General features: G+C 38.6%; 1 protein-coding gene across 21 annotated transcripts in view; it reads left to right on the top strand.

Moving 5' to 3' along the window:
- LOC100985607 (uncharacterized) overlaps window positions 1–13,443 on the top strand; it is a 36,243-nt gene that overhangs the window by 4,844 nt on the left and 17,956 nt on the right. For 4 of the 21 annotated variants that reach the window (XR_010112955.1, XR_010112954.1, XR_010112967.1 and 1 more), the window contains exons 2-4: window positions 1,084–1,136; window positions 1,914–1,944; window positions 2,057–2,236. Coding sequence is in view for 6 of the 21 variants with exons in the window: in XM_055115953.1 (XP_054971928.1) it covers window positions 1,084–1,136; window positions 2,057–2,236; window positions 8,226–8,334 (342 nt within the window). In the remaining 15 variants the exon portion in view is untranslated. Of the gene's footprint in view, window positions 1–1,083; window positions 9,451–13,443 lie in introns of those variants that run through there. The other 17 variants (XR_010112953.1, XR_010112962.1, XR_010112956.1 and 14 more) reach the window with 13 other exon arrangements.

The raw sequence follows: 13,443 nt of genomic DNA on the forward strand, positions 1-13,443 counted from the left end.
AGGTAGATTTGGATGGAGAGAAAGAAATAGCCATCCAAATGGATGTATCCCATGAGAGTTGGACAGCGGAGATGTGGGATCATATAGTAGGGCTATGTAACAAGTCCTTCTATAGCAGGGTTTGTTTAAGCTAGACTGTAAGTACCCAGAGCCAGTGAGGGTCTGGTTTATTTCTGCATCCCCAGAGCCAGGACAGTCCTTGGCACTCAATAAATATTTGTTAACTTTGAAACTGGATAAAGACCTTTAAGGATGGTAGAATTTTTTGAAAAATGTTCAAAGACAGCAAAAAGAAGAAAATATTTGAGGAAAGATTTGATAGAAACCAAGAAGCATTATGTAAAGGAAGTCGTGGGGAGAGAGTTACAAGAGTGTGAGATGCCACAGAGAGGCATTGTTGGAAGGGGATCAAAGATAGTGTTACTGAAGTAAAAGTTCAGGAAGAGGATCGGAAGTCAACATGCAAAGAAATGAAGAGGAATGGGGGGAGAACTAGAGCCAGGCAGCAGAGAGTACTCTTTCAAAAAGTTTGGTGGTGAAGGAAAAGGGAGCAATGAGAAAACACCTTAAGGAAGAAGCAGGGTCAAGGAGGAATTGCAAAGGCACATGTAGCTCAAGGGAAAGGAGCCAGAGAAGAGAAGCAGATTGAAAATACAAGCAAAATGAAGCTCAAGGAAATGGAGGAGGATGAGATTGAAAAGACACAGATGGAGTGATCAGGATTAGGTGTACAGATCTGAGCATGTTTCACAGAAAGGAAAAGTTGAAGCCAAATTATAGGTGAGTGATTATAGACAGTGATTGCAAAGGGAGAAGAGCAGAAGACTAAGGAAATATTTAGAGAATGACCACAGGCAAGGGCAAAGGAGGGGTCAAAGAAACAGCAAGAGAAGTTGTGTAAATTCATTGTCACAAAAACAGATACACAACCAACCAAGTTTGAGAAAAAGAAGTAGCCCAAAGTGTCAAGCGTTGCAGAGGAGGATGAGAACTGGGAATAAATGGTATATATCCAGTATATTTGTACAAACAGTTCGTGAACAAAAACCTTAGAATTTTTTTTTTTTTTTTTGGTCTTTTCAGTTAAAGCTGATACATTCCTGTGGGTCAACTATGCAACTAACTCAGATTTTGAGGTGAATAACAAATCTCTTTATCTATAGATGATAAGTTTAAATTGTGATGCAAATAAATTTTTCTTTCAAATGGTGTGAATGTTGAATCTAATTCAGTCCTGCTAATTTTGTTTAAAAAGCATTTGAAGCAGATGGAACTAGAAAGCCTACTTCTGTAAATTCCATTTACTCATTCATGCATTGCTTTCATTCAAGAAATGTTTATTAGTGTCTACCATATACTTTGCTAGTTACTGGGATTATGAGGGGATATGGCAATAAACAAGAAAGACAATGTCTATTGCCTGAAGAAGTAATACCAAAAGAAGAAAAAACTATTTGCTGTATTGTTGCTAATAGAAAAATATTAATTTAACTTTTAAAAACAATTGAAACAATGATTAATTATAGTAAATCTATTTGAATAACTTATGTAGGCATGAAAATACTTATGAACATTATATATGAATATGGTAATTTTCCTCTAATATTAAAACTAAATACAACATTGTTATTAGAACAACATGAAAATACATATGTACATGGAGAAAGGCTCAATAGAAATGCAAACGTGTGTGCTAGAATAAAGAAGTTATTGGTGGTTTTACTTTTGATTATCCCTTAAATTTTTTTAATTTTAAATTATTCTTTTTAAAAATGTCTTCTACTAATCTTAAAACATTATTAAGTAGTGAGAAATATTCTTTCTACTGATTTATAAATATATCCATTCTTCACATTCACAGTGGGATTTGTAAAAGCAATCCTTGGATTTACAACCTTTTTTTTTTTTTTTAGCAAACAAAGCTCTCAAGTTGGTGATCCTCAGGTAAAATCTAACCTACAGATATTGCACCAGTTATTTATTGCCACAAAAATGCTGCCTAAGAAGCCACCCAAAGGGCAGTGGGTTACAACAATAACTATACCTTTTTTCTTAGGAGTCTCTGCATTAGTTGGACAGCTCTTCTGGAATTATCTTCTAAGTCAACTGTGGGTTGGGTAGGTGGCTCTGCTGATTTTTCGCTGGACTTCCACATTTGGGACCAGTTGGCTGTCATCAGCTCTAGAAAGGGTGTGGCCGTTTTACATTGGCTGTTTTCCTCACATTCCTCAAGCAGGTAAGCTTAATCATGTTCTCATATTGAAGCAGAAACTGTTTACTCATTTATCTATTTACTTACTGGGTCTCCTGGGCACTAGGTACTGTAGTAAAGAACTGGAGAAATACAGTCAGATGGGAAGTAGCCCCTACTGTCAAGGAGCTTGCCATCTAATGGGGGAGACAGGCAAGTAAACCAAAGACTACACAGTGCAGTATGGTAAGTGCCATGATTTTGATGTGACAGGGCACAGTGGACGACCTTCCAAGTCAAAGCAAGTAACTAGGGGTTGACAATGGTAAGTATCATAGTTGAAGTATCCTTGAACAAGGTTTCAGGAAGAAGAAGAAGGGAATTTCATGCAGGGAAACAGCCAAAGCTCAGTGAGTCAAAATATCACAGCATTCTTGGTAAGCCCAATTTTTTTTTCTATTTTGCTATTTTGGTGGAGAGAAAGGAACACATAAAGGAATAACATGAGAGAAAGCTATTTGGGGAAGTGTAGTAGTTAAGGTTCTGGCTGCAAACAACAACTGCAGCTCATTAAGTTGACTTTAGTGGAAGGATACTGGGGTATCTCATGGAATCTTGGGAACTGTTGAATAACCAGGGAAACTCTGGGAAACTCACTGGTAGGAATCCATAAACTGTCCTCCTGGTGGGCTGTAAACAACTCACCCTCTATGCATCTCACATCAAAATTCCAGTTTCTTGGGAAAACAAGTCTGTTTGCCCAATTTGGGTGATATTTCCACCTCCATGTTACTCAGGCATGATTCATCTGCAAGTTATGTGTATAGATATTTTGCTACTGTTCCACCCTTACGCTGTGCTGGGGAGGGAGGTGTCGCTGTGAGCTGTGTCGCTGCCTTAAGAGATATCTGTTGTGTCTTATTACTTGGTTGCTTTTCCCCACATGTACAATGACAAAAATGCCTTCAACCTATTTGATCCAGCCGTTCCAGTACAACTCCTATACTTGCCATCTTTCCAAGCCCAAAGGTACATCCAGCTGATGGAAGGAGCATCTTGGTGTTAATATTCTTTTAGTCATGGTCTCTGAAAGTAAAATGTCTATTCTTCTAATTCTGGCACAATCTTATCTAGCTATAGTTCCTCATGGTCCTGCACTCCATGGACTAAATTGTAAGTATAATTACTACCAATGTACTCTATAAATAACTTTTGGGGCCAGGGTGGCAATAGTTGCTAGAGAAAAAAAAAAAAAGGAAGGAGAAGAAAACAGTGATAGTTCTTATTTTAAAAGGAAAAAAAAGAGGCAGGAGGCTCTCTTGAGGCCAGGAGTTTAAGACCAGCCTAGGCAGCATTTCAAGACCCTGTCTCTACTAAAAAGTAAAAAAAAAATTTAGTCAGGCATGGTGGCATGCACCTGTAGTCGTAGCTACTCAGGAGACTGAGGTGGGAGGATTGATTGAGCCCAGGAGTTTGAGGCTGCAGTGAGCAATCATCATGCCATTGCACTCCAGCCTGGGCATCAGAGCAAGACCTTGTCTTTTAGGAAAAAATGGCGGGGAAGAGGAATAGGTAATTTTTCAGTGTTCAGACATTCCAGCAATATGTGTGGACTACTCATTCTCACTACAGTTTATGAGGCCATAGCTAGTATGTATGACTACCCATCCAAGTTTCCCTGCTTACAGTTACTATTCCAACTGATTGGGGGGCTTTTCCTAATAGAGTGATTTAAGCCTTCATTTTTAGACATCTAAGCCCTTGGTGATCATCAGCATAAAATGTGACAAATTAAACAAAAGCAAGACAGCACATCAGAGAACAACTCTGAGGTGGAATGATTGGGAACCAATGAATAGTTGTTCAGTAAATGGTTTATATTTTACAGATGATGAAACTGAAACACAAAAAATTTAGATTAACTCTTAGGTGACAAAGCCAGGATTGAAGCTCATGCAGTCTGGCTCCAGAACAACCCTTCTTCATAGTTACGTTATACTGCCCCTGCATTGTTGGTATTGAAAGTAAGTGTAGGCCCTGGGCCTTCTATACCTGGGATTAAGTCACATATTCCTCTTCCTCTTCAAATTTTACTAGTCTTGTGAGCGAGAAAAAGCTACTGAATTTTTCTAAGCTCAGTCTTTTTCATTTATGAAATAGAGATATCCTTTGTGGGCCGATTGCCGTGGCTCACGCCTGTAATCCCAGCACTTTGGGAGGCCGAGGTGGGTGGATCACGAGGTCAGGAGATCAAGATCAGTCGAAACCCCGTCTCTACTAAAAATACAAAAAATTAGCCAGATGTGGTGGCGGACGCCTGTAGTCCCAGCTACTCGGGAGGCTGAGGCAGGAGAATGGCATGAACCCGGGAGGCGGAGCTTGTAGTGAGCCGAGATCACGCCACTGCACTCCAGCCTGAGCGACAGAGCGAGACTCCGTCTCCAAAAAAAAAAGAAAAGAAAAATAGAGATACCCTTTGTGGAGGCATGATGCTTATCATGTGATAAGCAGATTTCTAAAAATGGTGGTGGCTTTAAGCCTAGCACATAAAATTGGGATTTTACAAGAAAAGTAGAGAGAATTGATCAAGAGATTTTGTGACAGAACAGGAAGTTAGAAGAAGGCGAAATGAGAAATGATCTGTGAGAGACTTGAGGAGATGAAGAGGTAGATATTCTCAGTACACTGTAGAAAGCATGATTAAGGGGAAGGAAGTGAGAAACATTTTTTAAAAATCATCCTCAAGAGCTAATTTGGAGAACAGCCACACTTTGTAATATGAGCCAAGAGATAAAATCAAATTTGTGTCTCGGGAGGGGAAATTAAGCCTCTTTTCAAGCTAAATTCCCCTGCCACCTGGTTTGTTTTCTTCACTGTAAATGAGCACTGGGAAAAGAACAGGCTTTAGAGATTCTGCCCAAGCAATTCGCAGACCATTTTCTTGGTAATCACATTGTAGCTCTTTTTTCAGTCAGCCTCACACAGGATTTAATGCTGTTTTTTGACAGCAAGTATTATTTTTGACGTCTATCAAATGCACCAAAATATGCCTGAAATGTCTTATTGGAATGTATATATGGGAAGAAAAGTGAGTTACATATATCTTTGAAATGACCTAATATAAAATTCTGCAGATTCACCTTTATAAGCTTGGTTATGTAACTTGACCTAAGTCATTGTTTTGGTTAAAACCTACTTATTCCTAATGTTCCATTATTGGAACGCTAAGCTTGTGGGAGTTATTTATATCCTATACTCAAGGTCATCGTCTGATTTTTCACACAAAAAAATTTGCAACCTCTGGCATAAATGGGTTAAGGCCAACATTTACTACAATGAGCTAGTACATTGATTAAGTGACCAGTTATAGTATTTTCAGGAGCATATGATGGCAAGTGGCATGTGGTTAAATTACAGGCAAAGTGATTGAGAAAGTCACTGTCTAAATACCAGTTCACCATGACGGCATTCACCATCAAACCTATCGTCTTTATTAAAACTAAAATTAGGGTTACTGTTTATATTTAGAACAGAAATATGTATCTTTGTGATTTTCATGTATTTGGGAGAAAGGAACAACTTAAGCACAACTTAAACCTATGCAGATGCTTTTCTATGTATTGGGGGCTTTAAAGGATAACAAAATCGATTTCTATTTCTTTGGTATAATTATATTGATTATATTGGAAAAACATGAACCAGTACATTTGGCTTTAAGATCTACCAGCTGGTCACATACAGGTACCCATGTATGCAAAATGTGTTTGATCTTTTTTTTTTTTTTTTTTTTTGAGATGGAGTCTCGCTCTGTCACCCAGGCTGAAGTGCAGTGGTGTAATCTCGGCTCACTGCAACCTCCGCCTCCCGGGTTCAGGCAGTTCTCCTGCCTCAGTCTCCTGAGTAGCTGGGATTACAGGCGTGCACCACCACGCCCGGCTAATTTTTGTATTTTTAGTAGAGACGGGTTTCACCATGTTGGTAAGGCTGATCTCAAACTCCTGACCTTGTGATCTGCTCACCTTGGCCTCCCAAAGTGCTGGGATTACAGGTGTGAGCCACTGCGCCCGGCCTTGATCATTTTAAATTCACAAATAATACTTAGCCCCTGAGTAATTATAATAAATATATAATTAATGCATATATCACCCATAGTTAATTAGGAATATTTTATTGGCTTAATGAGCAAAATATGATCATAAAATATAAGCCATCATAGCCCAGATGTATAGCAATAAAAGAGCTTAGATTATAATATCTCACAATACAAGTCTGCATTAGCAATGACACTGTTATAAAATATTTATAACACTTTCTGATTTAATTTTAAAGAGATTCATTCAGTATCTTTTTGGCATTTGAAATGAAACCTTATTTTCCCTCCACACAATAGCTGATTAAAAACAGCTTTTGAAGAGGTCCCAGGCAACACACACAGAGGGGAAATGGTTAGATACGTGGGGCATCTTTGTATTTTCACATTAAAATTCAATGTTATTCAGACCCAAGTAGATAGATAATAAAAGTGGCATTCAAGTTGGGAATGGTAGCACAAGCCTGTAGTCTCAGCTACTCACGAGGCTGAAATGGGAGGATCACTTGAGCACAGGAGTTTGAGGTTTTAGTGCACTGTGATTGCACCTGTGAATAGCCACTGCACTTCAGCCTGAGTAACATAGCAAGACCCCATCTCTTTTTTTAAAATGTTACATTTATAATCAGTGAGGAAAATATAAACTATACAATAAATGAAAGGGTCATTGGCCAATTGTTTGGAGGGAAAAAATACACCATGTTCTAAAATAAATTTCTAGTGATTTATTGTGACTTTCATGCATTTGGATGATTTTAAAGATTTTATATAAAAATGAAACCATAGCCTTACTAGAAGAAAATATAAAGAAAAACTTGTATAGTCTTGGGAAGGGGGATTATATTATGTGAAACATTAAGTAAAATATTTATTTTTTAAATATTAAGAAACTAAAAACTGTGCTTTAGAAGTCGCCAAAAAATTAAAGGGCAGGCTGGGCATGGTGGATCACACCTGTAATCCCAGCTTTGGGAGGCTGAAATGGGAGAATCACTTGAGGCGGGGAAGTTCGAGACCAGCCTGTGCAATATAACAAGACCCCCATCTCTCCAAAAAAAAAAAAAAAAAAAAAAGCCAGGCATAATGGCATGTGCCTATAGTCCTAGCTACTCAGGAGGCTGAGATGGGATGATTGCTTGAGCCCAGGAGTTTGAGGCCACAGTAAGCTATGATTGCACTATTGCACTCTAGCCTGGGTAACAGAGTGAGAATGAGACCCTGTCTCAGAAAAAAGAAAAAAAGAAAAAGAAAAAGGGCAAGTGCCAAATGGAAAGAGAAAAAAAAAGGACTAACAATTAGGAAGTCTTACATATCAGTGAGGAAAAGATAAATAGCCAAACAGAAAAATGGGCAAAGGACTTGTACTGGTAAATCAGAAAAGAAGAAATGAAAAGGGTCAGCAAAGATTTTTTTTTCATTTCCATCAATAATAAAAGATGCAAATCAAAGCAACATTAAAATACCATTTTGCCTATCTAATTGGTAAGGATTATTTTTAAAGATAATACTCAGTATTAGAGAAGGTACTACATCTGTTCTGGAGAGCTCTTTGACAAAATGTCTGAAAAGTACATACCTTTTAACTAGCAATTCCACTTCAAAATAAAGCTAAGGAAATATATGTTAAGGAAATAATTAATAATGTGTGCCACAAGATGTTCATTGCAGTGTCCTTCCTTCCTCCCTCCCTTCTTTCCTCCCTCCCTCTTTCCCTTCTTTGCTCTCTCTTTCTTTTTTCTTTATCTTTTTTTGGTATATGTTTGATATTGGTGAAAAACTGAAAAATGAAAATGACCAACAAAAAGAGGACTGGTTAACTAAAGTATGGTAAATTCCTTCAACCAAACATCAACACTATTCAACCAATAAAAATGACACTATAGTTAATATATTTGAAAAGATGTTCATAATATATGAAGTTTTTGTTTTGTTTTGTTTTCTTAGACGGAGTCTTGCTCTGTCGCCAGGCTGGAGTGCAGTGACACGATCTCAGCTCACTGCAACCTCCACCTCCCAGGTTCAAGCGATTCTCCTGCCTCAGCCTCCCAAGTAGCTGGAACTACAGGCACGCACCGCAACACCCAGCTAATTTTTGTATTTTCAGTAGAGACAGGGTTTCACCATGTTGGCCAGGATGGTCTTGATCTCTTGACCTCGTGATCTGCCCGCCTCGGCCTCCCAAAGTTCTGGGATTACAGACGTGAGCCACCATGCCCGGCATATATGAAGTTTTAAAAAATCAGAATACAGAACAAAATTTATTGGGAGATGAGCTTCTTTCTTTCTCTCTTCAACACCATCACCACATCACCTCCACATATACACACACTGAAAAGATACTGAAAAGACATAATAACCATGGGAAATGGAGATTACTGGATTGTTAAATGTTCTTTTTGCCTGTCTTTATTCTCTAACTTTGCTATAATGAACAGAAATTATTTTTTGATAAGCAAAAAATATTTTAAATTTAAACATGTAAAGTAACTTAGTAGTTGTCTTTTCAAAATATGTAAGAATCATTAGTTCACTAGTTGGTTAAATATGTTTTTAATCCCAACATCTTGATAATTGTCGCAAAATTGAGAGAACATTTTTTGAACTCTAAAATGCTATAGAATTGACAGATCATTTTTCAGTTCATAAGTTATTACTTATAATCAGTTTTTTTATTGTTACTATGGCAATATTTTATACATAAGAATGGCTGAGGTTAGGAATTTGTGCCCTGAAAATTGTATCAACATATCAAATATGAAGTAAATAACAATTTCTTGCTTTAAATATAACAAAGATGTGGGAAGAAGTGGTAGGCAAGAGTCTCTGTGTTACCATGGGAACGATTAAGTTTTCCATGGTGCAAACCAGCCTCATTCCAGCTTCAGGGTCAATGACTTACTAGCTCAGAGGGAAATGTATAAATATTTAAGTACATACCTACTATCTGTACAGAGTGACTCTCATTACCCAGAGAACTGCTGTAAAATATTATTTATTCACAGATTACACAAAACCAATCTAAATTAGTACTTTTATACATTCTATTTGGGGAGTACTTAAGGTGTATGAGCAAACAAATTGTTATCCAGGTCATTCCAGAACTGTTGTATACAGATTAAGAATTGATGTTGGATACTAATTAAAATCATTAAAGCAAAATCAAAAAACACTTTGGCTAGCATTTCAATTATTTTTTAAACAGGATTTCTTAAAACAATCCCCAAAGTAGTCTTGTAATTTGTTCATTTTAAGGATCTATGTTACTCTGAGGCCAATCAAGGGGGCTAACAGTCTAGTTGGGGAGCCAAGATAGCCATTCATCAATTCATTCATTCATTCAGTAAAATGTATTGAGAACCTACTATGTACCAAGCAATGTGCTGGGCACTAAGCATTGAAGAATACCTGAAACATGGCACCTGACCTCAAAAAGCTTAAAATTAGGAGACATAGACATGTAGCTAAATAACTGCTATAGGCAAATCTCAGCAACTGCCACACCTGCTTGCTCCTTTAGCAGAACTTCTCTGATTGGCCATATTCTGCACATAGTGACCAACTCACCTCTTTTCCCTATCTGCTTTCCTTGCTATAGCTGAGAAAAAAGCTGTGGCCCAAAAGTTTCTCCCCTGAGAGGGACAGGATCAGATTGTCTCTTCAAGAGTTCCCATGTGCAATACAGAGCTGAAGTTGAAGCTGAAAGGATTCATAGAGAAAGGCCAGTATAAATCTTCAGCATACCAAAGTTATGAGAAAGGAGAAAGCTTGCAATGCATGTATAGAGAAGGTGCTGAGGAGTTGGTGGTAGCAGCAGACAAGGGAGGAGAAATGGATAGAATCATGGTTATTGTCAAGGTGGAGGATCCGTGAACTGCAACTGAAGAGGGCTAGTGACATGACCCAGTTCTTAGGGCTGTCTCTATTCCTGAATATTTACTTAATATAAGGCAATTCTTATATAGCATTAGGGTAAAAAAAAAAAAAAAAAGGATTCGAAGTTTCCGAGAGACTTCTGTTTCAGCCGTAACAGAATAGTGAATTTACCTTCCCCCAATAAATAGCCATAAAATTAAATAAAGTAAATAAAACCAACTGTTTTCAGACATTGGACAATAGAAAGCACAGAACTCTATGATCCTTGAGAAGGGGAACAAAGAAGGTGTTAATCACAAAGCAATTTAATTTACATAAGCAAGGAATATATTAAACATCTATTTAGAAATCATTTGCATGAATGTTCAATATTCACTTTATTTCCAGAGTCATCCATATGTAATCTGGATTACGTAGAGGCTGTCACATTAGCCAACATTAATGTATAATGAAAGCGCATCAGTTTAATATAAGCATCCACAAGTGACCATACGGGAGAAGCAGTTAACATTGAGCTTGCTGCAATACTAAGGGAGTTACTTTTATAAAAATTAGGCTATAAAAAAAAATTAGGCTGTAGTCTCCATAATGTATTATACAACTAATTTAACTCTCTGGAAATCTACCTATAATCCTACAAAATATTTGCAGATAATCAACTGCAAGTTCAGACTTGGAAATAAAAAGAACTACCCACTGTTTGCTTAAATCCGCTTAGGTCAGCAATATACCTGAAATTCAGTAGCTTGCTGTCAGTTAAGATGCCGTGCATTAACACTGAAGGAACTGTTGTGGAGAGGAAGCAGGGAATGATTAGCACTGAAACCACTGCACTTTTATAAGGAAGGAAAATTTTCTTTATGCGGGTATGAATAATACTAACAGATGAAATACTGGAACATGTAGGTGGAGGATACATCATTTTGGCTGTTACAGATGATGTCAAGTCATACCTAACCTGCTCATTGTATAAAACTAATTAGTACTCCAAAGTGCCTTACTGTAACTAATAAAAGATGTATTGACCCCCCTGTGCTATTAAGATAAGACTGAGATTCTGTAGCAAAGAGACATCTCATGTCAGAGGTCAGAGGTCAGTGCTTCGGGCTCCAGCAGGGTTCTGTTCCATGCAGTCATTCAGGGTCCTAAGGTACTTCAGTCTTTGTTTTGCCATTCCCTAAGGTGTTGTCCTCATTTACATGGTCTCAATTGGGTTTGAGTTCCAATCTGTGGGAAGGGAGAAAGAGAGGCCCTGAAGGGCTGGCAATTTCCTTTTAAAAAGAAACATCACAGCTGGGCATAGTGGCTCATGCCTGTAATACCAGCACTTTGGGAGACTGAGGCTGGAGGATCTCTTGAGGCCAGGAGTTTGACACCAGCCTGGGCAACATAGCAAGTCCCTGTCCCTATGAAAAATGCAAAAATTAGCTGGGGTGTGATGGCATGTGCCTATAGTCCCAGCTACTCAGGAGGCTGGCTGGGTGTGGTGGCTCATGTCTGTAATCCCACCACTTTGGGAGGCCGAGATGGGCGGATCATGTGAGGTCAGGAGTTCAAGACCAGCCTGGCCAAAATGGTGAAACCACATCTCTACAAAAATACAAAAGAAAATAGCCAGGCATGGTGATGGGCCCTTGTAGTCCCAGCTACTCAGGAGGCTGAGGCAGGAGGATTGCTAGAACCTGGGAGGCAGAGGTTGCAGTGAGCTGAGATTGCGCCACTGCACTCCAGCCTGGGCGACAGAGTGAGACTCGGCTCAAAAAAAAAAAAAAAAGTGTGCTTGAAGATTTAGTTACAAGGTTGTTCACTGCAGAATTCTGTTAATAGCAGAAAAATTGAAAACTGTCTAAATATTTATCTCATTGCTTCCTGTGGAAGAGAGCCTTAAATGTGTCCATGGTTACCAAGTGACAATATCATTACAGTTACTGCTCCAAGAACCATAATCTCATTTTGACATAAATTATTTCATTTAATCAATCCTGCAAGGCAGATGTGAATATGTAAATAAGCAGAGGCTCAGTGACCTTAAGAAACTAGTTTAAGGTCAAACAGCAAATAAGTAATATGGTTAGCTTTCAACTCAGTTGTGTCCAGTTCTTCCCACTCTGCTTCGTGCATCTTTTCTCATTTGTTTTGCCTAGCAGGACTGATGAGTGGAACACCTTGCTAAGGAGAAAGCAATGTGCACATCACAGGGCAACTCTTGATAAACAACTGCCTCACCAGAGAGATTGGTGGGGACAATGCCTAGCCTTCAGGATTCATCAGGGTGTTTGTTTATCAAGAGTAGAAACCAACTTTGAACTGTTTTAGGTAGAAAAGGGGAAACATAAGAAAATAGAAGCATCTCACGAAGCTAAGGCAGGAATGCAAGCAACCAGGCGTCAGAAGAGCTGACACTGAAATGGAAATATCAGCAGGAACTCAGAGAGAGAGAGCTTACTTTGTTTCTCAGTTCATTTTTTTTCTGCAGCATCTGGCTTTCTCAGTTATTCCAGCCATATGGCAGCTGGCAGATGGCAGCCACAGCTTTCATATTTACTTTTACAGTTCCAACCACATGGAAAGACACACTCTCTCTGCTCCCATCCCCACTTCCAGATTCCTTGGGAAGGGACTCTGCTCAGCTTGAGTCAGCAGCCTATTTCCAGTCCAGTCACTGGCCAGATGGGGGACGTTGTACACAGCTCTGCCATAGCTGAGGGGACCAGTTAATGGGTTCATTGTGAGCCATCAAGATATTCCAAAAAGTGTCTAGAAGACACTTCTCCATGTGACTCTGGACTGACCTAGTTCTCCCCCCGACCACCATTTCTTGGTTGTAGTTCTCAAGAATAATTTTTAAATGTTCTGGGAATGCAGTATCATTAGAGAGGAACTGCCTGAAACAGCCTAGGCCTTGTGCTGGGGCAGTCAGGGATGTGATTTTCTGTAGTTACACAGATATACTTTCTTGATGCATCTCTTGACCTTGAAACTCAGACTAAAAGGGAATTGACAGAAGTATTGTTTTTTGTTTTTGTCTGTGACAGTAGTTGCGACAAAAATAAGCAATTGTCTTTCTCTACAAGTGACAACGACCAAGTTTGTCCAAAAGAATTTATTTCACCCCCTTAACATCTTGCTCAACTGATTTGGTGGTAACAAATTTAAATGCTAATAAATGGACTGATTCAAATAATCTATCACTAAAAAATATAGATGTATATTCTGATATTTGTAGTACCACTTATTGACAAGTAGCAAGGGTTTGTTTGTTTGTAGTTTTCCCCAGAAACATCTGGCC

The sequence above is a fragment of the Pan paniscus genome, chromosome 1, assembly GCF_029289425.2.
Source record: "Pan paniscus chromosome 1, NHGRI_mPanPan1-v2.0_pri, whole genome shotgun sequence".
In the NCBI taxonomy this organism is placed as follows: Eukaryota; Metazoa; Chordata; class Mammalia; order Primates; family Hominidae; genus Pan; species Pan paniscus.